Below are 25,960 nucleotides of genomic sequence, written 5' to 3'. Positions count from 1 at the left end.
TTGGTGTCACACGTTATGGGCAAACTTGAGGCAGGTCGCATTCTTGCAAAATATCATTAACAACAAAGAAAAGTCATTTTTAGCATAGAAATAGAAAAGCTTTACCATAATAATGTGTTTTAAAAAAGAAAAACATTATAGTGTCGGCAGAACACGACTCTCGTTAAGTCAAATGAGTTTCGTGTCACATCGTTATGGGCGGAAGATTGTGTTCAAACGCTGTAGTAGACGAAAATTGTATTGAAAAATTGCTGTCTGTATCATAATTAGCGCCCATAGACTTTTGATGCACCAAATATTGTGTGAAAATATGACGTAATTGAGAGCGTGACCTCATAGTTCGTTCCGTCAAACTTATCAAACCTGTTATGGGCGTGAGATTTTGTCAGTGATGTTCTTGTTTTGGACTTTTGCGCTGTCCCAATGAAGCTGGAACAAATCCAAAGGTAAGAAATGTTTCTTCTATTGTATCCAAAGTCATTGGTTGGAACTGAATTCTATTAAATACGTTTCAGCACTTGGAAATACGTGATTTGTAATGTTCTGTGATTCCCGAATTCGTGGCCGTCAAAGTAATGGGGTCTGTTAGTTAACTTTTTGGTGTTTTTCTTAAGCTTAAAAGCTGTTGCGTTTATTTGTCATGATGTCAACACATGAATTGTCTTCCGCGTGCAGGAACGGATGAGCACAGCCACATCAAACGTCGGTTTGTGTATGTGCCTGCAGAAGATGTGAACAGGCACAGGCCAGAGCGGACAGGGACAAAGCCACTGAAGAACACCCAGAGACTTCACTGCGTGAAGGGAATCCAACCTTTCGTGGTTGCAACACGAGAGCGCTCTTGTTTTTGCCAGGGCTGCCAAGAAGATGCTGACTGTGAAAATGCTGAAATTGCTGGAGACTGGAACGTGTCGCGACTTGCACCTCCAAGACGGAGACAAGCACGGGCAGACCAGCCAACGGCCCCCGGACACGCTTCGCCTGTGCAGCTACCACAGCAGCCAGCTGCGCCCGTACACCTGCCAGATCAGTCAGCTACGCCCGGACACCTGCCAAATCAGCCAGCTACGCCCGGACACCTGCCAGATCAACCAGCGACGCCCGTACACCTGCCACATCAGCCCGGACACCTGCCACATCAGCCAGCTATGCCCGGACACCTGCCAGATCAACCAGCGACGCCCGTACACCTGCCAGATCAGCCAACAACGCCCGGACACCAGCCAGATCAGCCAGCTACGCCCGTACACCTGCCACATCAGCCAGCTACGCCCGCACACCTGCCAGATAAGCCATCTACGCGCGTTCACCTGCCAGATCAGCCATCGACGCCTCAACAGCTGCCAGACCATCCAGCAAAGAGGTAGACCTAAAGACTTTAACATGAATTGTAATAATGTAAATATTTCATAAGACTAAAAGTAAAACTGGTTGCAATTGCACACACTGGTTTCACTATAATTATTTTAAAATCGTACGTACAGAATCTATATTGATCACTCTCATTCACATGCACCAAGAATACTTTTTTCAACAAAAGAATGAGGAATTCAAAATTTGAATAAAATACTAAAGTCAGTTCACACACTCTGACACAGATTTTCTTTTTAACAGGGAACTCAAGATTGGGGACTACGTGTGAGCCTACCTGTTGACTGTCAATGGGATTGCAGCCAAGGGAAAGCATTGTGTTGCAGTAGTAAGTTTTGATTGAGCGCATTAATGCATAGCACAACACTACACGGTGTGATAATTTCGCAATCACTTTTTTCAATTTATTGATAGCTAGTACTGTAATAGCATATTACTTAGTGTAGCACGCAATAACTGATACTGTCATCATTTTCACGAGTTTTCATTCACAAACACCTGGGAAATAAATCTCATGTTCCCGATGCAATAAATCCCCGGTTACCATAGTTGCAGGAAGCGGGCTATACATGGATGATCAAAAGCAAAACCCAATAGAAACGCTCGGGGATTCTTCGGCTCTTTTCATTGGCGTTTCACCAGACCTAGACAGACGACACTACTTTGCAAAGTTCCAAAAAACGAACTGGCAAACTGGCACAAGTAAACAAAAAACAAAACTACTTCACGAAAGGTCATAAATTCATCACAAACAAATGAAACCTAGTGATACGCTTTGTCTTCGTACAAGGTCATGGAGTGCGTGTATCTGTGTTTCGATACACAGACGTTCAGAGAAACAGGAACGTCAAGTTCAAGTCAAACCAATTGACCCCTGACACACACATTTTGACCCGTGCACAAGACGCTGTATCGCTAAACGAAGCGCAAATAAGAAATAATAATAAAAGCAAAGAACAGAGCAACGAGATATGCAAACATCTAACAAAGCCGAGCAAGCAGAATGACAGGTCTAATGAAAAACAAAGAGGCACTGAGTCGGAAACAAGATCGCGATTCTTTCCTTCGCTGCACGACGCACATCTTCTGTGACCTTTGACCCAACGTACCTTGCTTGCACGATGTAAATCTTATGTGAGCTTTGACCAAACGTAGGTTCCACATTCAATCACTAAGCTTAGATATTTACAACTGAAAACCAAGGGGGTGGAATACTGAGAGGAACCTACAGAACTGTGCAACCTGGCATACTTATCCCAACATTTTATGAACTCAAAACACAGAAAGTTGCTTTCACACGCCAACATCTTATAATGTTGTTAAACCGTGTGTACACAAAGATGACATTTTTGTCAAATCATACTTGTGCGTTGACAGAGCTTTTTACGTCATGTATTTGATCTCAACTGTTGACTCGTGATTTGTAGAAATGTAAAACATTTTACAAATCGCGGGGCGCGCCGCGTGATTTGTAACCACTGTTTTACAAATCACGTGGCACACCGCGAGATATGTAAAACATTTTTTTTTTACAAATGACGTAAATGCGCCCGATATTTTCTTGTCATCTCGAAAGTCCAGGGATCTATCAGCTTGGCGGTAATTACGATGTTGAGAATGTTTTTGAGAACTCGCGTGCACATGTTTGTGACGGACACACCGACAGACAAACAAATCTGCGCTTATCACGCTTCGAAATCGAATTATAGAAAATAATAACATGTGCAGATTTACTCAAACACTTCCATTTTCATGTGGAATTTTGGCCTGGTTGACTGGGATCTGGACAACAAATATTAATACTAATAAAATGAAAAGGCATGTATTACTTTGTGGTTTTTAGGTTCGACGTAATTTGTAAAATGTTTTTACAGTTTTACAAATCACAGGTTAACATCAACTTCCATGGTAGTAAATAAATATAATACTCTGCAACAGATTTAGGGATGAGTCGGTACTTATTGTATTTGTTCCAGATCGACAAGCTGGAAGAGGAAGGTGTTCAGGTCCGGTTGATGAAACGTGTGAGGAGCCACTACGTTTTCTTGGGATTGGATGACAAAACCTTCGTGTTCCATGAGGAAATTGTCAAGAAAATGTCTACAGTATTAGCAGAATAGATTCAAAGGGCAAACATTTTTTTTGATTGACCTGCACCGAATCACTCTTTGCCCTACAAAGTCCAGAAGATGTGGGTCTTGTACGACCCATACTTTCTAACTGTGACAGGGTGAACTGCCAACACTCATAGAGTTATGTTATGTCCGGTCATTTAATTGTTTTTCTCTTTCAGTCCTTATCTAATTATCTCCCCTTGACCCATTGTTTCTGCCTTCAGGATCGCTGTGTTTATTGTAAACTTGGCCGTGTGTCTTAGATGCTGGACCCTGATTGGTTAATTGTTTAAAAGGACGCGCGCTATTCCCAGATGGGGGCCCGGTAGCTCAGTTGGTAGAGTTTTTCGTTTCATGCTAAGTCACTGTATAATGTTCCCCCATGTAATGCATATCAGAATGTTTGTCTCGAGTTCTACTTTTTATGTGTATGATAAATACGTTTGCCGATTATCTCAGTTTGGAGAGTTTTGTTATTTTCTGCATCGAAGAAGTTTCAGTGCTTTCGCTAGAACTGTTATTTTTCTATCCTATTAAATAAATATCGGTTTTTGACTCACATGCGAAGCAAAAGTGAGTCTATGTACTCACCCGAGTCGTCCGTCCGTCCCTCCGGACGTCCGGACGTCCGTCCGTCCGTCCGTCCTACCGGAAAACTTTAACGTTGGATATTTCTTGGACACTATTCAGTCTATCAGTACCAAATTTGGCAAGATGGTGTATGATGACAAGGCCCCAAAAAACATACATAGCATCTTGACCTTGCTTCAAGGTCAAGGTCGCAGGGGCCATAAATGTTGCCTAAAAACCAGCTATTTTTCACATTTTTCCCATTTTCTCTGAAGTTTTTGAGATTCAATACCTCACCTATATATGATATATAGGGCAAAGTAAGCCCCATCTTTTGATACCAGTTTGGTTTACCTTGCTTCAAGGTCAAGGTCACAGGAGCTCTTCAAAGTTGGATTGTATACATATTTTGAAGTGACCTTGACCCTGAACTATGGAAGATAACTGTTTCAAACTTAAAAATTATGTGGGGCACATGTTATGCTTTCATCATGAGACACATTTGGTCACATATGATCAAGGTCAAGGTCACTTTGACCCTTATGAAATGTGACCAAAATAAGGTAGTGAACCACTAAAAGTGACCATATCTCATGGTAGAAAGAGCCAATAAGCACCATTGTACTTCCTATGTCTTGAATTAACAGCTTTGTGTTGCATGACCTTGGATGACCTTGACCTTGGGTCAAGGTCACATGTATTTTGGTAGGAAAAATGTGTAAAGCAGTTCTTAGTGTATGATGTCATTGCTAGGTTTAGTTACCCTAAAGGTCGAGGTCAAGCATGTGAGTCGTATGGGCTTTGCCCTTCTTGTTACGTAATGTTACTTATTTTGCTGGAAAGTTAAAGGTCGTAGCTTTAATTTGATGTATTGGTTGTTAGAATTAGTTATGTTCCTTTTTTGTCAACTGAGTGTAAAGGTATTGCGAGAAACATAGACTGATTCTGTGTTTCCAGCCGTATTCAGGCCGAATTTTCCCCCTGCTAGTCAGTTCATTCCAATAAAATATGCGGCCAACTTGAATGCATTATCATAAAATATGTTGAAACAGTGTTGCCTCAATGTGTGTGGATGCATTGGAATGTCTTGGTGTCTACGTTATGCGCGTACATAAGATAAGATTTGATATAACAAAATATTAACGGAAAACCGTTACAGCGACCATTTTCTGTTTCGTTTTGCTCTTAGTACTGAAACGAATACAGATGAGTGTTTCTGTCATTGTTCTGTAAAATGTGGGGAGCCTGCTACCTAAGGTGTTAGATTTATTGCACATCAACTGCAGCTACCCGGCAAAAACACCATCCAGAACCACGATCCAATATGGCGGTCACTCTCTTTTACACGCTAAATCAGCCTGACTGCCCGGTGGATTTACACGGAATGGGTATGCCCTGTAAGTTCAGATACCAAACAAACTCTCTGGGGTAAAAAATCTGAATATCGTTCAGTTTAAGTCACCGTTTCCACGGTTGAAAGTGAGTCATACCATCAAAAACGCTATTTTGAGGGTAGGCGTGGTCAAGGACCTGTGACGTCATAGTACAATATTGCTCAAATCCAGGAACAACGGTTTTGAGAAGAAGAAATGCATATCTTTGAATACACATAAGTCTGTGACCCAAACACGGCTGTTAAACATCTGATCAATAGCACTGAAGACATATCCTTAACTTGTTTGATATACCTGTATGAGCAGAAGAATTTGCGGTAACCAACACAGAAAGACTGTCAAAGTCTGGAACGCTTGTTTCTTTTTGCGTTTTTCGCCGTTTTGCATCCTACAGACTCTAAGCAACAGTACTATATCACTTAGAGTGCATTCTCTTGCACTTTATTTTTGACCGTCTGTGCAACACTTCAGTGACCCATGATCTAAGCTGTTCACATAAAAAAAAAAGCAGTTCAAAATTGTAAGACTTCCTCCCTTTTAAGATCTTAGGTTTACGTTTTCAGATATTCTGTTCGCATCCTCTGTTAGTTTTTGAATCCCACCTTATTGATTTGTCAGATTTTTTGAAGTTGTAAAAGGGAGGTTCCACTGTAATCTGGTTAAGCTGCTAAACATTAAGGTAGCAACAAATCTTGAAAGTATCCAAGAAGTCTTCAGTCCACATAGACAAAGACAAAGAAGCGAACATTCAACTGTACAGTACATAGCATACATAAATGGCAAACCGGTCCTGCTGCGATGATGACGATGAAAAGATGGTTCTACACTTCTGTTGTGATTGGCTGTGTGTTGTGTGCTGCTTGCATAATACACGTCACAGTCCCATAAATTAGGATGCCTCCAAGTCACCAGCTGGCGCGTCGGGTTCTTCGTCATTGTAGATATTTTCAGCCTGAAAAACAAACACAACACGTGGTTAGATAAAATATTACTACCAGGTTTGGAATCGTCTGAAACGATCAATAAGGCCAAAAAGAAAAATATGTCTGTTTCCGGTAACATCGCCCCAAAAAATACGGTCGGTCGGTTTTAAAATTTTTTTTTTAACAACTTTTTTTTTAACGTTTTGTTAATGTCTTTTTACGTGTTTTTTTTTTAAAAACGCTTCCTTAGTTTACTTACAATTTATTTAGCACATGTTTTTGACCCAGATATATTGAAACTAAATAAAGTATACTTGACTTCATATATATATATATATTTTTTTTGAGGGGGGGGGGGGGGGGGAATATGCAGGAAACAAGATTAGCTCTGACTGTATGATTAACTGAACAAAAAGCGAAAAAAATCTTCAGGGTCGGCGCTTAAAAATAGGGTCGGTCCGGTTACCGGAAACAGACATATTTTTCTTTTTGGCCTAATGGGCCCAAGATGCAAAGTTCCTGGTAGTGGCATCAACGTAAATACAGTACAGAGAACCCCCTCTTTAAAGACTCCCACATATATGACTCCCTCCCTTTCAAGACCCATTTTTTCACATGTTCAAAATCAACATTCTTTCCAAGTGACTTACCATCTGCCAAACTTGCATGATGTTGTCTTCCGATACAGAGCAGATGACCCAGGGTTCATTGGGGTTCCATGAGAAGTCCGAGATTTTTGCGGTGTGGCCTCCATGGATAAACTGCAAAATATGCAGGAAACAAGATTAGCTCTGACTGTATGATTAACTGAACAAAGTCAAACAGAGTAAAAGCTAAATTAGCCAAACTCACCAACTTCATTTTGGCACTAAAGAGCGGTTAAATGCTGCTAATTGTCCTAACACAAATTTGTGAAAGATTTTCTGTAAACCCAACCTATAAACTATATTTACACAAATACCTCACCTACACAGAAAGATCAGCGCTTCTACTCAAACTGATCAATGTCGTTATCTGACAAATTTACCCACACACACCACACCCACAAAGAAAGATCAGCAGAACATGTTCAACTGACTCGAGTAAAAGTTACTGTAAGACAGATTTGCTCTATCACCCAAGCCCAGAGCTTGTGATTACCTAAGAACTATTACATCTTTTGTGGCTTATTGCTCCCATATGTTGCTAAGTATAACATCCCAATCTTCCGTGTTTTTGTCTGTTTCATTCTACGCAAGCATCATACACAGGTTTTTGAACAGTTGCACAGAAACAAGCTCTCTTTAGTTATGGAGTAACAACTGTGAGTGTAAGCCCAGCATTGCCTACCATGCTTATATTTCATTTGCCATTCATGTAACTACCACTTCTACTTTTTTTTATTTATTATAAAGCATTGTCCAATTCAAACAGCAAGAAGGGCAATGCAGATTGGATGCAACTGGGATCGTTTCTGCCAACAACTTAATGGAACTTGCTAAGGGGTACAAGTACAACTCCCACTCACCAAGAGTTCTGGTGGACCGTCTTCAGCATCCTCTGCTGACTGTTCCTCGCCAATTTTGCTGCAAATACACACAGTCATTTATTGCATGTGCGTATTGTAAAAATAATCAAGCAGGAATGTTTCACAGCAAAGCAAACCAACCCCTTCTCAAGACAGCAATTAGAACATCAAACTCATTCTTTTGTTTAGTTTTCATATTCAGTATGGAAAAAGGTCATGTTCATGGTCAAAAACACATCAAGAAGATGAAATCTCATGACATACACACACCAAGAAATTGTCTGTTTGCGGAATCCCGCACTAACGTAATCTGTTACCTGAGAAACAGACTACAGTGAAACCCCTCCTGTAAGACCCAGGAAGTGTAGGACTTCCCCCTTTTTAAGACCTTGCATTGTGAAGATTTTCTGTTCATAACATAGTGAAATTTATCTCAATTTTAAGACTCCCTCCTTTTTCAGACCTGATTTTCTACAACTTTTTGATATCTTAAAAAAGGGAGCGATGGCCTTGGTGGCCGAGTGGTAACGCACTTGCGCTCGAAAGCGAGTTCGACCCTGGGTCAGGGCGTTAGCAATTCCCCCCCCCCCTCTCCTAACCTAGGTGATGGGTTCAAGTGCTAGTCTTTCGGATGAGACGAAAAACCGAGGTCCCTTCGTGTACACTACATTGGGGTGTGCACGTTAAAGATCCCACGATTGACAAAAGGGTCTTTCCTGGCAAAATTGTATAGGCATAGATAAAAAATGTCCACCAAAATACCCGTGTGACTTGGAATAATAGGCCGTAAAAAGTAGGATATGCGCCGAAATGGCTGCGATCTGCTGGTCGATGTGAATGCGTGATGTATTGTGTAAAAAATTCCATCTCACACGGCATAAATAGATCCCTGCGCCTTGAGTCCGAGTCTGGAGATATGCGCGCGATATAAGACTTCATATAATACTGAATTCAAAATTATACCTCACTCACACACCCACAGACAAGCATACCTGAGATCCCACACATGCAGACGGCGGTCAGTGCCACTGGATGCCAGGATGGTTTCGTTATGAGGGGACCACTGCACCTGTGATGCAAAGTAAACATGACGCATAAATTCTTGTTTCTACCCATGATTTTTCAAGCAAAAAGCAGAAAAGACTTAACCCATTTGGCCCCGGAGCGCCCGCTAGCGCCCGCTGTTTTTCTGCAGTGGCTGACCGCGGAGCGCCCGCTACCAGCCGCTAAACACGTGTCTCAGTAGGGCGCAGCCATTGTTGTTGTTATAAACGAGACTCTCGCGGACGAGACTTCGTTGTTTTCGCGACTTCCTTCCGGTTGTGCACATGTTTTCTTCTTGAAAATTGGTTCACTGTGAGAGGAGTAGCGATTTTTTGAAACTTCGAAATGGATACACGATCAAACGCAGAGTTTTGGTACGACTTCATGGGGGACTCGGACGATGACAACGATGTTTTTCAGGGATTTACGGACTTAGACCTGTGTAAGGGACACTGTTTTGCTCAGTTTCATTTGGAACTGCTGCAGTAGCAGCCTTCTGCAGCTTTTTCTTTTGTGGAGGTTGGACCCTTGCTGCAAGTCTGTGTGTTTTCAACAGTCTGACACTGTTTTGAAAGAGTATAAGAGACCAGACACTGATGTTGGTGCTTGCGTGAAAGTGAAATTTTGTACTTCTGATTTTTTTTTAATACATTCCTGTGCTGTGTAGCTGCAAAAAAATTTTTTTTTTATTTGAAGGAATGATGTTTTGTGCATCAAGGAAAAATACACAGGTGAGTCAAACTTTTTAAACAGCATTTTATTTCATTTTTTAAATGTTTGTACAAGTGACATGTGACGGAATTACTTCCCTGTACATGGGATTTCATAGTAAAATGGCTGCCGCTGGCCTGGGGTCAAATGGGTTAAGTTTGTTATTACCACTACATTCTTATCAAAAATGATAATGCATATTTTTGCTTGTAGGGATTCAACCTACAACAAACTTCAGCATAAATACCTTTAACCGCACACTCTTAAAAAGTGTCGAGACTCAAAGATTGTATTGCCCTTATAAAAACAAAATTACAGATTTCTAAAACACATGCATGCCATTTTTGTGAAAGCCTTCTTCATAGCCGATAAGGAAAGCAACATGTCAGGTTTACCCCTGGCCCTACATCAATGGCCTCCACAGGTAACTAAATCTCTTCACCAGTGAAAAGGTATAAAGACACTACGAATTGTACCTGCAGACACATGCAACAGACATAAGAAATAAAGAGCAGAATTTCATACCTGGAAGATTTCGTCTTTGTGAGATTCAAAGGAATGTAGCTTGAGTTTCAAGTTCCGCAAGTCCCATAGAGCCACAGTCTGCAACACAATAACATTTTTATATTGACATTTTCAGTAAAGCACACACCACAAAATTAGAACCTATTATGACCCCTGATTGAAGATTCCCTCCCTTCTGTTTTCTTATATTTTGGGTTCATAATCTCTGTAAATTTACCCCCAATTTAAGCCTCCCTCCTTTTTAAGACCTGATTTTCTCAGAATTGTGGAAGTCTTCAATAATAACAATAACAATAACAGCACTTTATTGTCCATTAAAATATTACATAACAAGAAGGGCAAAGCCCATACGACTCACATGCTTGACCTTGACATGACCTTGACATTCAGGGTCAAGGTCAAATAACTAAACCTAGCAATGACATATCACTAAGAACTGCTTTACACATTTTTCCTACCAAAATACATGTGACCTTGACCCAAGGTCAACCAAGGTCATGCAACACAAAGCTGTTAATTCAAGACATAGGAAGTACAATGGTGCTTATTGGCTCTTTCTACCATGAGATATGGTCACTTTTAGTGGTTCACTACCTTATTTTGGTCACATTTCATAAGGGTCAAAGTGACCTTGACCTTGATCATATGTGACCAAATGTGTCTCATGATGAAAGCATAACATGTGCCCCACATAATTTTTAAGTTTGAAACAGTTATCTTCCATAGTTCAGGGTCAAGGTCACTTCAAAATATGTATACAATCCAACTTTGAAGAGCTCCTGTGACCTTGACGCAAGGTAAACCAAACTGGTATCAAAAGATGGGGCTTACTTTGCCCTATATATCATATATAGGTGAGGTATTCAATCTCAAAAACTTCAGAGAAAATGTGAAAAATGTGAAAAATAGCTGTTTTTTTAGACATTTATGGCCCCTGCGACCTTGACCTTGAAGCAAGGTCAAGATGCTATGTATGTTTTTTGGGGCCTTGTCATCATACACCATCTTGCCAAATTAAAAATTTTATAAATAAATTTTCATTTAATTAATACTTACCCAACTCACAAATAGCAATTAACTCTAGTTCAGTGCTGGTAACGCTGTACGCGTCCCCTTGGTAACAAGGAAGGCGCCTCTAAAAAAAGAGTGACATGAGACCCGTAAGGGTGTCTAAGCCAGCCCGGAAACGAGACCCCTTCCGTATGCGCGCGCATATGCCGCCATCTTATCATTCGAAACGAAGCCCAACTCACTCTTTTTTAGACCCCAGTACCAACCACAGCGGGGAGGTGGGAGGGAATAAACGTTGTGAGTTGGGTAAGTATTAATTAAATGAAAATTTATTTATAAAATTTTTAATTAAATTACATCCTTTACCCAACTCACAAATAGCAGATTGCTACTATAGGTGGCGGGTACTTACCGAAAATCAAAGAAGAAGGACTTGTCCTGCGGCTACCATAGCAGGTAGCGCAAAAAGTCGTACCTCTACCAGAGTAGATAGACCTCTACCATCCTAAACTCAGTGATTAACGTCGTTTCCAACCGTTCAAAGTCACATCACGACGAAGCTGAAAGATAAGGCAAAAGCCCTTTGATTCAATGATCTAACAAGATCCGTGAAAGTCAGAAATATTAAAAATGGCTAAACCTGACTCTAAAAGAGCCAAACTCTTGCTTCATGAATTGAAAATGCAATAGGAAGCTGGTTTTCCCCGTTTTCCGCAAGAACGCCTAGGTTAAATCACGACAGAGATGAAAGACACGGCAAGTGACCTTTGATTCAACAATCTAACAAGATCCGTGCGAATCAGAAAAAATCTTCGAAAACCGAAAAGTTTAAGTGACTAAGCGAGACTCTAAAGGAGCCAAACTCTTGCTTCATGAATTGAAAAAGCAATTTGAAGCTTGTTTAATCCATTTTCCGCTCAAAAGCCAGAACATTTCAAAGAAATCTAAAAGTCATAGATCAGCCTTTCTTGAAAAAGCTGTACATATAAATAGCCAGAAAGTACGCTTGCTCACACTTCTCACAGAAGCTACTAGAGTAAGCTTGGCCGTTTTCCGTGTAGATCCGCCAGGCTAGTCTTGAAACGTGTTAAAGCAACGCTGCACCAAGCCGTAACAATGCGACAGAAAATACATAAAGTCTTAAAAATAAGACATGTAAGAAAAAACGGAAACCCAGAATAGGTGGATCGCCAGCTGTATTAAACGGAGAAGAGGAGTTCTTTCCGTAAGAAAAAAGCACTTTGTACCAAGCCAGTCTAAGTGACAAGTGAACAAACACGCCAAAACCCCTATATATAAAGACTCTGGACCAAATCCAGAGTTGAGGCGGAAGCCCCTAAGTATCTCCAGGATACCCTTACAGTAGACATCCGTAAAATTCGAATGTGAGAAAGCAAAAACGCCTTCTTGCCAGCCTTAAGAGGTCTGGAACCAAGATAGGAAAGATCCGTACTGTGCGACCAACAGGTAGCCAAAACGATCTAAGATAAAGACCCTGTGAAAGTGAGGGTATAGAGTCAAAAGCTAAAGTAGATAACAGCCAGCCTGAAGCTATTCGTTTGGAAACAAACAACAGCCAAAGCCTGCCTTGCGCTTCCCTTTTACCGTGAACGTCTCTTTGAAAGATAAAAGCCCGCGTGCATAGAAGTGGCCTCAAAAAGAGACCTTTCCCACAAGAAAGAGATTAAAGCCTAGCCAAAAGAACAATACTTTAAAGGCAGAGGCTTACTCTCAGGTAAAAAACCCGCAAAGTTACATCCTTTGTATCTGAGTCCTGTCGGACCACAAAGATATCCAGTTAGAACGTAACCGCCCAGGCGAGAGAATAAAAGCAAGTTTTGTTCAAAAGAGCCAATCATAAGAAACCGAAGCCACAATCTACCAGAGCTAGGAGATCTTGATCTTACAGACAGTTTCTCCTAGCTATCCAAATCCAGAAGGATGTTTGTCAAACCCGAGGGCGGTTCCGTAGAACGAAAAAAGAGAACCTAAGTTCTTAAGCTTGGAGTTAGCCCAAGCCTACAGAAAGCGCTCCGCGAGTGACAAGCTACTAGAGCGTAAGACACAAGCTAAAGCAACACCGCCACAGGTATAAAGTCGAGCGTTGTCCAAAAAGGTAGTGGTGACAAAGAAGACTCGCTTGTGAAAACTTCCACAAATACAAAAAGACCCCGCCAGAGAATCTAAGAACTTAACACCCAAAGATTCTCCTCAGAAGGCTCAAATCCACTACAAACTGCCGCGAACAGCGACACAGCTGAAGTATGAGCCTCCCCTTGTTCGAAAACATAACGATCATCAAAATGATGAGAACCAGTCACCAATCCCGATAAGGCAAAACTTGCCAAAAATCGGAAAAGTTTTGAAAAAAATTTCCAAACACCAGAACTCCATAACCAGATACTCCATCCACCTGTCTCCTTCCAGCTGAAAGACTGGAAGAGGAAGTGGATACAGCCTGTAAAACAGCAAAGGAACCGCAGTAACGGAACCGGGAGCCAAAGGCTGAAAAGTGCCGACTACCAACACCACAGTGTTAACGGTAGAAGGCTATCCCATCCTGTACCGGAAGCACAGCCGCAAAACCGGCCATGGATTAGTAAACATCAGAACCAACCGGTTGCAAAGAAACACACCGGAAGATCCCTTTGTACCTCGAACCATTTCAGCTGCGAGCGCCACTGCACTTGCTAACATGAAACGGAACCTAAAATCAGTGCTTTTCAGTAAAGCAGAAGCACCTTCAATTGAACAGCCGTCAAGCACAACCGTGCAATCCGGAAGCTGACTCTGTTTGACTAAATAGTCCAACAAAGAAATCAGCCCTACTGCTCACTTCCTGCCCCCCGGGAGAAAGCGGAAGTAAAAAATCAAGACATTTGCCATCTTCAGGGCAATGAACGACGATTCCCGACCGCGGAAGAGAACTTCCCGTTCCTCCAACCTCCGGAAGTCGTCGAACAAAGGTAGAGGTGGAAGAAGTAAAAATTTCTCCCAGCCACCCCTTCCTGTCAAAACCTAAATGCCGTTTTCCACTGCCCCCGTCAATACGCTGGACAACTTGAACGGCAGGATAAGCTGGGTGTCATCCACTACCGTGGACACACCCTCACAAGCCTCTCCTTCCTGCTTGGTATCAGAGTTAGGAAGGTGACCCCCAGAGAGACCCGCATGGTCAACCCAAGAATCACCCAGCCCAACAACTTCCTGCCCCCAGGGCGGAAGATTACGTTGCCCAGCCGCGAAAATGCGTGCTACATTCCTCCTGCGAACGTACACCACTTTCACCGGTGAACCCGGCTACACGCGGCCATGTGCCAACTCCAGGGCAATGGACAACGATTCCCGAAAGCTGAAGAGAACATCCTGTTCCTCCGAACTTCCGGAAGTCGGAACCAGACAGAGGTGGAGTAAGTTACGCCTTGCTCTCAACCACCCCTTCCGGTCAAAACTTAAATGCCGTTTTCCGCCGCCCACGTCACTGCGCTGGACAACTTGAACGGCAAGTTAAGCTGGGTGTCGTCCATCCCCGTGGACGCACCCTCATATGGAAGCACCCTCGTTAACCTTTCCTTCATGCTCGCAATCGCAATCAGGAAGGTGACCCCCGGAAAGACGTTCCCGGTCGATCCAAGAATCACCAACTTCCACAAAACCTAAATGCCGTTTTCCGCTGCCCACGTCACTGCGCTGGACAACTTGAACGGCAAGTAAGCTGGGTCTCGTCCGCACCCGCGGACGCACCCTCGTTAACCTTCCTGCTCGCCATCGTAGTCAGGTAGGTGACCCCAGAGAGACTCTCCTGGTCAGCTCCGGAGTCACCCTCAACTTCCTGCCCCCAGGGCGGAAGAGGAAATGAAGTACCTGAACCTCTGAGAGAGTGGTACGACAAATCCTTACGAACAACAGGGCTCCTAGCCTCTACCGAAAGCGCTCAATGCGGATTAACGGCGGGGGTTTCGGTGCTTTCGCCGCGATCACGGTCTACTCGCTCCTGCGTTCGCACACCACTGTCACCGGAGAACCCGGCAACGAGTGGAGAAAACATACCTTAAACGAGCCAAGGCTCCTGCAGCAAGGACACAAGACGACCGTAGCCAAGCTGCGAAGCGTGCACTTCCGCTTGCAGAACGGAAGTTGAATCCAAAGCAGAAACAGTTGCAGAGGTGGAACCGGAAGTGGAAGCCAAAGGCAAAGACCGGATACACCCCGAAGACGAACATCGAAAACGCCAGACTGAAGTGAACGAAGTTCTGCTAAAGTTGCCGTCAAAACCGAAATGTCGAAACCTGCGAACTAAACGTCAGAAACAACAACACAATGTCGGAGGGCAAAACACCTGAACCACCAGATGCCTCCGACACAACAACAACCTTATCAACACAAACATCTTTGTCACCACGCGTGACCTTGTCCCTAAAAGTGGACAAAATGGAGGCCGACGGCTTGTCGACCAAAACATCCAAACATCTGTCTGTTCCCGGTTCTGAAAGTGAAATGGCTGTAAATCCGACACTCTTACTCTTTCTAAACAAGAAAGCTTCCTTAGTAGGAGACGCTGCAGCAGTAGTCTGTCTCAAACTGGATCAATCTTGGCGTACTCCGCCATGACATAACGAACTTACGAAAAATTTCTACAAGAAAACATCATACAAGTTCGCAAAAGCGCGACACAAATCGGCCGCCAACGTTGATACCTGGGAACTAACAGTCAGAAGCAACGAAGCAATATTGGAGGGCAAGGCACCTGAATAGCCAGGAGCCCCCGACCAACAACATGTTTAACAAAATTCAAAACATCTTTGTCACCAAGCGTGACCTTGTCCTTTTAAACGGACAACATGGCGGACGAAGATTTGTCAACAACCTTCAGACATCTATCGATACCCGAATCAGAAAGTGAAGTAGCGGTTTTCCCAGCACTCTTCCTTCTAGACGAGAACTTAGACGAAGCTAAACTAGCAGTAGGAGAAGCTGTAGCCGAAGCCTGTCTCGAACTAGTTTAGGCTTGGCGTTAACCGCCATGGTAAAGCGAACTCACGAAAACAAACTTTCTTCCAGAAAATTTCACAAGTTCACAAACATGCGACAAAATGTCGCCAAAGTTTACAAAAACAAGAAAGCTCACCCGATAACAGCAAGGATGCAGACCAAGCTAGGCGGCAGACCAAGGGGTAGAAGCCAAAGTCAGAAGACAAAGCAACAAGACTGAAAACAGTCGGAGCGTACAGTATAGCGACCAGTCCTGTTGGGCGCTGAGTTGAGAATGATAAGATGGCGGCATATGCGCGCGCATACGGAAGGGGTCTCGTTTCCGGGCTGGCTTAGACACCCTTACGGGTCTCATGTCACTCTTTTTTTAGAGGCGCCTTCCTTGTTACCAAGGGGACGCGTACAGCGTTACCAGCACTGAACTAGAGTTAATTGCTATTTGTGAGTTGGGTAAAGGATGTAATTTAATTTGGTACTGATAGACTGAATAGTGTCCAAGAAATATCCAACGTTAAAGTTTTCCGGACGGCCGGCCGGACGGACGGACGGACGACTCGGGTGAGTACATAGACTCGATCACTTTTGCTTCGCATGTGAGTCAAAAATAGAAATTTTTCTTCGGCACACCCTGCCTGCCTGTAAACGATTATAACAACATTTGTATAGGACGACACACATAAAACATAAAAGGGATACAATCAAATATGATATTGCACTATGTGAATTTACCCTCTCATATCACAGGAATTGGGTTTCACAGCAGAGTAATCACATTACAAATATTCAGAGAGGGGTTCCACTGACTTCAGAGAATCAAAGCGAAAAACTTCTTGCACTCTCTATTCAAAAGACTTCTTCTTTTTAAGGACATGATTTTTCAGATTAGTGGAGGTCTAAAAAAAAAGGGGGTTCCACTGTACTCACTTTGTCCGCAGAGCCAGTTGCCAGAATGAACTCGCTGTAAGGGTTGAAGGAGAGACAGTTGACTTCAGCCGTGTGGGCGTCCACTGTGTGGCTGGGTTTGTTGGTTGTGTTGGACCGTGTGTCCCAGCTGAAAACACAATAGTTATATTAGTAAGCAAAGTGAGAATGTGTGTGCTTCACTCTCTTCTTCTCACAGACCGGTTCCAGAAAGTGTCATTAGGATGCAGAAGCATGTTGATAAATCACAGATGTCCACACCAGAAGACCTTCATATAAAAACTTACATATTAGAAGCCCTTCTAATTCAACAATCTGAAGTCACACCCGGGAACATGCCCCTGATGGTCTTACCGTGAGGGCGTTAATAAACACTTATCACCATCACGCCATTCCTATCAAAATTTTAACATTTTTTAATCCAAGGCATAGAAAAAAGATACCATTCTCAGAAATGTAAGCCATTGCCATACCTATTCTCGGCAAAAACATCAATCAAATAAAAAAATACTTTGCCATAAACCAACATTAAAGATTTTCTTTTATTGCTCATACCCGTGTTGCATTATAATTTATGAGGAAAAGAACAAAAAAAACATGAGTCAACTTACATCATCAGTTTCTGGTCATCAGCAACTGAACCAAAGAGACTCTCGTGCAGAAGGTGCCAGGCCACATCCTGAAAAAAATGTCAGCAGTATGGTCAAACATTTGCCCAATAAAGCACCATTGTAAATACAACACAGAGCATGCATGCTGTGAAAGACTATACGTCGGGCAGGATAATCATGGAAAAACAGAAACAAATCTGTGCAATCTGGGGATGTCAAGAAGGATCTCTGAGGCTTTGAGAAGAAAAAAAGGTACAAAGATCTGATGCCTGACCGTAGCCTGCTGCGCAACATGCAAAAGAGAAAAACAAACTGTATAGCTACCTCTACGACTGATGTGTGTCCTGTAAAAATGGTGTGAGCGTCGATCACTCGTGTTTCTTTCTGTGAGCTGTTGACGTCCCACAAACAGATTGTCTGAAAGTACAAAACATAGATATAACATTAACAACCAGCACTTATTAGCAAAGAAAGGAGTTCATCAAACCATAAAGTACACCATATCATCATTAAAACAAGATTGAAGATAATTAACAACATGTATCACAAACACAATGCAACATAGACTCAGTAAAAGCACACTCGCAGTCAATCACACATCAAAGCCACACGACAAAAGGGGTTAAAGATACTGTTGAATAGAAATTCCACACAAGATACGTAACACACATTTGAGAGCAGCACAGCTCATATCTATAAGCTTTGATTTAACAGCCACTTACATGGTCATCCGAAGCACTCAACAAGTGTCCATTCAAGTTGGGATTCCAGGACAGTCCGTACCTAAAAATCAGAAAACAAGCTACCATCAGTTCACAGAAATTGGCAAACCCCACTTCCCTTTCTTCCCCAAAGCTTGTGACACATCCGAGGTGTCTCATGTACAACACAGTAACAGGAATATTTTGCAACGTGATCAACTTTACACTGTTGAGCTTTTTAAACTGTCAAAAGCTGGTCATTATTTTTACCACTTACTTATGACAGTTGACACTGATGATCGTAAGACCACTAAATTGAGAATACAGTCAACACAGTGGCACCCCGCTCTTAAGACCCCCCCCTACCCCCTTTTATGACCCTGATTTCTAAGACTTTCTGTTAAGGCCAAAAAAAAAATATAGGTCTGTTTACGGTAAAATAGGCCAAAAAAATAGGGTCGGTAGGTCGGGATTTTTTGGTTTTTTTAAAAAAAAAACATATTTTTACGTTATTTTGCAAAAAAAAAAACCAAAAGATCCCCCCCCCCCCCCCCAAATGCCAAAAAAAGTCTAGGGTCGCGCGAAAAAAATAGGGTCGGTCGGGTTACCGTAAACAGACCTATTTTTTTTTTGTGCCTAATAACCTGTGTAAATGTACCCGCATTTCAAGACTCCCTCCTTTTTAAGACCGGATTTTTTCAGATTTGTGAAGGTCTTAAAAGGGGAGTTGGGGCGGGGATGTAGCTCAGTCGGTAGCGCGCTGGATTTGTATCCAGTTGGCCGCTGTCGGCGTGAGTTCGTCCCCACGTTCGGCGAGAGATTTATTTCTCAGAGTCAACTTTGTGTGCAGACTCTCCTCGGTGTCCGAACACCCCCCATGTGTACACGCAAGCACAAGACCAAGTGCGCACGAAAAAGATCCTGTAATCCATGTCAGAGTTCGGTGGGTTATAGAAACACGAAAATACCCAGCATGCTTCCTCCGAAAACGGCGTATGGCTGCCTAAATGGCGGGGTAAAAAACGGTTTGTTTGTTTGCTTAATGCCCAGCCGACCACGAAGGGCCATATCAGGGCGGTGCTGCTTTGACATATAACGTGCGCCACACACAAGACAGAAGTCGCAGCACAGGCTTCATGTCTCACCCAGTCACAATATTCTGACACCGGATCAACCAGTCCTAGCACTAACCCCATAATGCCAGACGACAGGCGGAGCAGCCACTAGATTGCCAATTTTAAAGTCTTAGGTATGACCCGGCCGGGGTTTGAACCCACGACCTCCCGATCACGGGGCGGACGCCTTACCACTAGGCCAACCGTGCCGGTGTAAAAAACGGTCATACACGTAAAATTCCACTCATGCAAAAAAAACCACACGAGTGTACGTGGGAGTTTCAGCCCACGAACGCAGAAGAAGAAGAAAAAAAAGGGGAGGTCCACTGTAACACCTCAGTGTCACGAGGATTATAAAACACCAAGTTACTCACCCTTCCTTCTGGTGACCCTTCAGACGCAGCTCGGGGGTGCACTCCCCACTTGGATCTGACAAAGAAAAAACATTCACAATGCTCTCCGTTAGTCAACTGAATTTTCAAGACAGTACCCCTTGTCACAGGTCAACAATCATGTGACACACAAGTTTTGTTGTTAATTATTTTTGTAAGGCACTTAGAACTAAGTTAGGATTTGCGCCATATAGATACCCTAATTATTATTATTTAACAAGAAGAGCAAACGCTCGATCGAGTCACTTTCGCAGTTCTGAATATTATATGAGGCATCAGATGGACAGGAAGAAATTGCTATTCACAACACAATGAGTCACGTTCACATAAAATTTGAGCCCGGTCACTTTTATAGTTTCCGAGAAAAGCCCAACGTTAAGTTGTGTGTTGCCGAACAGAAAAGGCTAGTTATCTCCCTTGTTTTTCTGATAACGTTCGTAAAAGGCTACAGATGTAAATACTTTGATGTAAAGAATAATCCTACAAAGTTTCAATCACATCCGATGAACTTTGTCAAAGATATAAAATGTCTAATTTTTCCTTTGACGCTGACCTGTGACCTTGAAAAAGGTCAAAGGTCAACGAAACCATTGTTAAAGTGTAGAGGTCATTGGAGGTCACGACTAAACAAAATATGAGCCCGATCGCTTTGATAGTTTCCGAGAAAAGTCCAACGTTAAGGTGGTGTCTACGGACGGCCGGCCGGCCGGACAGACTAACACTGACCGATTACATAGAGTCACTTTTTCTCAAGTGACTCAAAAAGGACTCAGTATGCACCAGCATAGAAAAGGCTTAACTGGAAGCACAGCAAGCCTGATAAAATTCATTTTCAAAACTTAAACAGACTGCATAATTATATCTACTGGATCCACAGCTACAGAATCAACTGGCATGTATTCCACTCACATTAAAACTACTGTCCCTACCATCACTATTCCCTCTCCACGACTTTTTAACATTATTTTTTAAACTCGGTCTGAAATAACTACTGAAGAATCCTATCCCCATGGTTTTCAAACAATAAATGATCTCCCTATGGATGTGTGTGGAACCTCCATTGGATATTTTGGTCCCATCCACCAATTCTTCAGGATGAGAGTTATTAATATTATTCCTTAGTTCACAACTTTACATTCTTCCAGACAGCTGGTTTGCCAGAAATCTGGTTTCAGACATACCCACAAACACATATGTCTTGGTTTAAACAAAACTTTATTCAGTTTTAGTACTGCGACATACAATATATGACATTAGCTGATAAGGAATCCGAACTCAAGCATAAAGCTTATATTAACGAATCCCCCTATGTCTCATCGAGGAATGATTTCCAAGAACTCACCAGGTTTTGAGGGATGCTTTGTGTAGTCGAAGACGAGGACGTCACTGGAAGGTGTCTTGGTGGCGATGATGCAAGGGTTCTGGGGCATGTAGCGCGCCCTGTTGACCTCCCCTTCGTGGTTAATCTTGATCTCTATCTCAATCTTCCCACTCACTGACCCAAAGCCGCCAAACTCTAGATGACAATGCAGAAAACTTATGTAAGAGAAGTTCAAAGTGCAGCAGAATCTCATACACGTGTGCACCTCAGCTGATCTCCACTGAACGGCCAATATTTCAACAAAAAAAGTCATGCACTAAAACTAAAGTAGTAAAGGCGTGCTGCTTTAAAAAAACCAACACGCAATTTACTGAAGCGCTCATGGATGTTCTCTTTATTTACATTCATTTGAACTGCAAACTGATCTCTTTGTGATAAATGAAATATAAAACCACACAAACAGATGGCACAAACAACCGAAACACAAAAACGCTACAAAAAGACAGCCTGCAACATCAGCACGCCCGTTAATGTTATTCTTTTTTTCCCCAAACTGCTTACCTTTCGAACACCTGCCACAAAAGAAATGCATTCGCTCTGTTGCCCAGGTGTTTATGCTAGACAGGCTCTTTGTTGAACTATAAAATATTAATTTGAGTTTTTGACATACATTATAATTCCAATAAAAGTTATCCCCTCATTTCTTTCCCCAGCAACTGACCTCCCTTGTCACTGTCATAATGTGACGCATCAAATTGAGCGTTGTCGTTGGGGAGCTGGACGCTGGCTATGAGCAGGTGATTCTGTTCATCTGACCTGTTGGTCGAGGCAACACTATTATCAACAATAAACATGAATCTCTCAATGGCCTTGGTACACACAAATCAAACAATTCAAAAATAAGTTTATTAGGCCAACAACATAAAAATAGTCTGTTTACGGTATCCCGACCGACCCTATTTTTTTGTGCGACCCTCGACTTTTTGGGGCCTTTTTTTGAGAGAAAAAAAGGTCTATTTTTTTGGCAAAATAACTTAAAAATATGGTTTTTTGGAAGAAATAACAAAAATCATAATAAAAAAAATAAAAAATCCCGACCTACCGACCCTATTTTTTTGGCCTATGTTACCGTAAACAGACTATATTGTTTTGTTTTGGCCTTATAGATGAGCAAATCCAAAAACAAAGAGACTAAAAACATGTTCTGGCATTCTGTTTTTGAGTCAATAGCAAAAATTGGAGTCTTGAAATGCGGGTAAATTTAAAAATTATTATAGATGAATTTACTACATCTATTTAACTGCAATGTTCCACTTTTGAACACAGTAAGACATAGAACTTTATCAGTGCATAATTCAACAGGTAAAACTTAAAGTAGCTCACATGGCTAACAGTAATAACACGAGTGTTCAAATGGACATTAGTGTTCAACTTGCAGGGATGTTGTTACAAATTCACACCTATAGGACAAATGTCCTGATCTCTTCAGAATCAATAGGACATTTGACCACTTTCAGAAATTTCAATAGGACATCATAATTTTGTGCAAAACACTGTCCATGGAATGGTTCCCAAATCATGTGCACACACACATGCTTTAACACACAGACATATATTTTTATAAGATATATATACACCAAACATTTGTGCATACATTGTTTTATCAATTTAGTTCCAAATAGGACACACACAAAAAGAAACAAACATCTAAAAAGCAACGAAAACCTTCAGCACTCTTTTTGTGATTGTCTCACAAACTGCATGATTTGACTACAAAATGAAATACTGAGAGAAAAAAAGTCTGGTTCAACACAGATTCGACAAAGCAGTATGGTCCCCTTGCTGTCAAGGTCTAACCAACCAAACAGGGTCAGCCATGAATAGTTAAAAGGCCGTTTCTACGAATTTCCTGTCGTGCCGACAACATGTCCTGTACAAAAGACAAAACTTCTCTTTCCGTGGTTGTGTCAGTTTCAGCGGCGACACTGTCATTGGCGCTGTCATTTTCAAGAATGACGCTCGCCGTGTTTTCACGTTTTTGACTCAAACGTAGCACAGGATGCCGAAAAGCCAAAGATCGTCAGCTTTTGTTGATCTTTGGCAGGCTTTAGTTTGATTTCGGTGACATAATTCAATGCGTTTCGTCAAAATGTCTCGAACTAAAACCGAAAGCAGACGCAAGACTTAATAGTCAGTTGGAGTTGTTTACCGTACTCCTAACTTTTGTATGCTGCAGACGGGAGTACACGAACGGCTCATATCGCAAACGGTTCGGAATTCCTGAAAACGCAAGATCAGCACTACACAACTTCAGTGCACCTGTACGCGAGAGTGCTCGGTCACTTTTTGAAAATGTGGATCTTGGACGGAAAATATCGAATATCACGCTGTCCGATGCAATGGGAGTTCTTATCGGACAATGACAGCGCTCAGTTCAAAACGATAGGACATCTGACCGCTATGTGAATCGGACATTTGAGCCTTTCAATTGGTCCATGTCCGATGCCTAACGACATCCCTGAACATGTGTGCTACTTTTGCCAGTTGAATTATGTTCTCTGACTTACTGTGTTAAAAACTGGTTACAGAAAGAGTGTTCAAAAGTATTACACCTCAACTTAGACTCGTTAGAGTAGTGTCATCTTAAAATTCTCAGTCAGTTTACAAGTTAAAAAAAAAGTGCTTTTCCAATACTTCCTACCTTCTGTTTTTAAATAAAAGAAAGACAAAAGAAGTTAACAGCTAGAAATAACTTAAAGCATGTTTCACTGACTTCTGGGCTAGTGTGGGACACAGTAATTATTAGATTCAGATTGATCTGATGTTCTGCAGACATGTTTCAGTGACAGTACTAACACAGCCACTTTTCCCAGACAGATGACGTTGATTGACAATATTCAAACAACTGTACTCTCAGATTTTGTTCATGTAAATACTTACGTGTGAGTTCCAAGGATCAGTCTGTGTAACGAGTAGTCTTTGCCTTCAGGTCTGAAAATATAAAACAAACAACAGGTATTAGTTTTATTACATTTCTTTTCATTTGTAAAATTATATGACAGAAAGTGCTGGTAAAGACATTCAAGTTCAACACCACATACCTGGGAAGCAAAATAAATTTGTAGATACATTCATGCTTTCTGACACACGTAGCCTTGATGATTTAAACCTGACGTTACAATTCATCAGGTAGAAATATACTTCACAGAACACAGAGTTACTAATGGACATGGTAATAACATAACTCCAGGGTTCGGTTTACTGGTGCGCCCTGTGCCATTGGCGCGTTCAATCTAAAAATGTCCAATTACAATTCCCCTCAGCGCGTCAAAGGGCGCATTGAGATTACGTACATCTGCACCGCAATATGTACATGTATATACACACACACACAGATAACACAATATAGCGACTAATTCTCAGATTGCACCATTGTTGCTTCTTTGGTGAAAAACGTGTACAGGCTGCCTAAGCCCTCTTGGCTCTTGACTTCACCTATGATACTATGTCTCATCAGAATTTGGTTGAGGGGGACAAATGTCCCATTGCCTTTTTTCTCAGGCTGAACCCTGCAACTCACCGTGTAACATCTGGAAGCCACTGTGCCGTCAAACTGGGCCATTCCAGAGCGTGTGTCATGACAAGGTCGTATAGGAACGGTGTATTTTTCTTCCATATTTTGTACTCTTCGTTGATCACCCTCTCCTCTACAGCATCATCAAATCCTCCTGGGAACAAAAAGAAAAAAGTTGAAAATTCAGCATTAGTGTTTAATTTTTCTAAATGGAATTAAAAAAGAAATCAAGTGAGCAAGTAAAACAGACCTATCGAATGCTACGTCTTGTTAGTGTTACTGTTACTGTTACAATTCATCGAATGTACCCACCAGTGCAAAGAATGTGTGCATGAGTGACTTTGTTATACATGTGTACCTACAGTTACACTCAAGACAATGAAGACCCAAAATAAAAGATCTCTGATAATGATATTGAAAAAATGACGTTCTCTAGATATGACTAGACGGGACCTTTTTGGTATCCGAATCCCGAGCAGCTCCCGGGAGACATGCTCTTTGTTAAATGCTTTCCCCTTTGACAGTCCCGAGAACTTCAAACATTGGCTGTAGCAGCTCTCATGAGATAGCAAAACCAAATGCTTTGAAGTTTGCAAGAGCTTGGATTGGAATACCGATAGGGTCTCTTCCCATCGCCTTCCCTCGCTGTGGACAAGAGTTATGGCCCCTTGACTGATCTGCCATCTCCTAGTCTACACGCCTTTGTACCAGTAATACTAATACTAGTAATAGCCTGGGGAATTCAAATTAAATCTTGCCCTCTTATTAATAAAAAATACCATGATACATAAGAGACTGAATGGAGTGCATGCAGTACTGCAGACATCTAATGGCAACATATCAGAGCACAGCGCCGGTGTAAGTGTGTTCTGTTACTACTACCGGTTTCATTTTGTCTGTGTCTTTCATAGGCTATGAGTATGACGAATGAAAAAAAAGAGAATGTCAGAGTTCAACGAAGCAGAACACGTTTTTGAGGCAGCAACAAGTTTGTCTAATTTACCTTCTTTTTCAGTCGTCATTTTGAGCCTTTTTAGCCCACAGAATATTTGGGTTTCTGTCTTGTTTTCCACACAATGCTCGACACTCACGCCGTTTACAGGATGCTCGCGCCAATTTCCATTAGCAGGCCCGCAGTAAAATTTAATTCTGAATCTACCACA

At 42.0% G+C, this 25,960-nt stretch overlaps 1 protein-coding gene and 1 long non-coding RNA gene across 3 annotated transcripts; one reads left to right on the top strand and one right to left on the bottom strand.

The window, feature by feature from the left end:
* Window positions 1-1,157: 1,157 nt before the first annotated feature.
* Window positions 1,158-3,678, top strand: LOC138963032 (uncharacterized). Its single transcript, XR_011454692.1, has 3 exons — window positions 1,158-1,363; window positions 1,615-1,699; window positions 3,348-3,678. It is a non-coding gene; the product is annotated as an uncharacterized lncRNA (long non-coding RNA).
* Window positions 3,679-4,714: 1,036 nt separating this feature from the next.
* Window positions 4,715-25,924, bottom strand: LOC138963031 (histone-binding protein RBBP4). Of its 2 annotated transcripts, none has more exons than XM_070335017.1 (15): window positions 25,801-25,924; window positions 24,804-24,951; window positions 24,164-24,214; window positions 21,945-22,057; window positions 21,245-21,418; window positions 19,885-19,939; window positions 18,417-18,477; window positions 18,019-18,111; window positions 17,695-17,762; window positions 17,087-17,213; window positions 10,160-10,237; window positions 8,872-8,948; window positions 7,880-7,937; window positions 7,023-7,133; window positions 4,715-6,401 (listed from the first exon to the last, which is right to left on the bottom strand). In XM_070335017.1, the coding sequence occupies exons 1-15, from the start codon at window positions 25,817-25,819 to the stop codon at window positions 6,339-6,341; spliced, it is 1,296 nt and encodes a 431-aa protein (XP_070191118.1). In that variant the 5' UTR covers window positions 25,820-25,924; the 3' UTR covers window positions 4,715-6,338. The 2 variants fall into 2 exon arrangements, with proteins under 2 accessions (XP_070191118.1, XP_070191119.1); XM_070335018.1 differs by having other exon boundaries at window positions 4,716-6,401; window positions 21,945-22,039.
* Window positions 25,925-25,960: the final 36 nt, after the last annotated feature.

The sequence above is a fragment of the Littorina saxatilis genome, linkage group LG3 (assembly GCF_037325665.1).
Source record: "Littorina saxatilis isolate snail1 linkage group LG3, US_GU_Lsax_2.0, whole genome shotgun sequence".
NCBI classification, from domain to species: Eukaryota; Metazoa; Mollusca; class Gastropoda; order Littorinimorpha; family Littorinidae; genus Littorina; species Littorina saxatilis.
The sequence above is the reverse complement of the archived record's forward strand: the minus strand, read 5'-3'. Positions and strand labels throughout refer to the sequence as shown.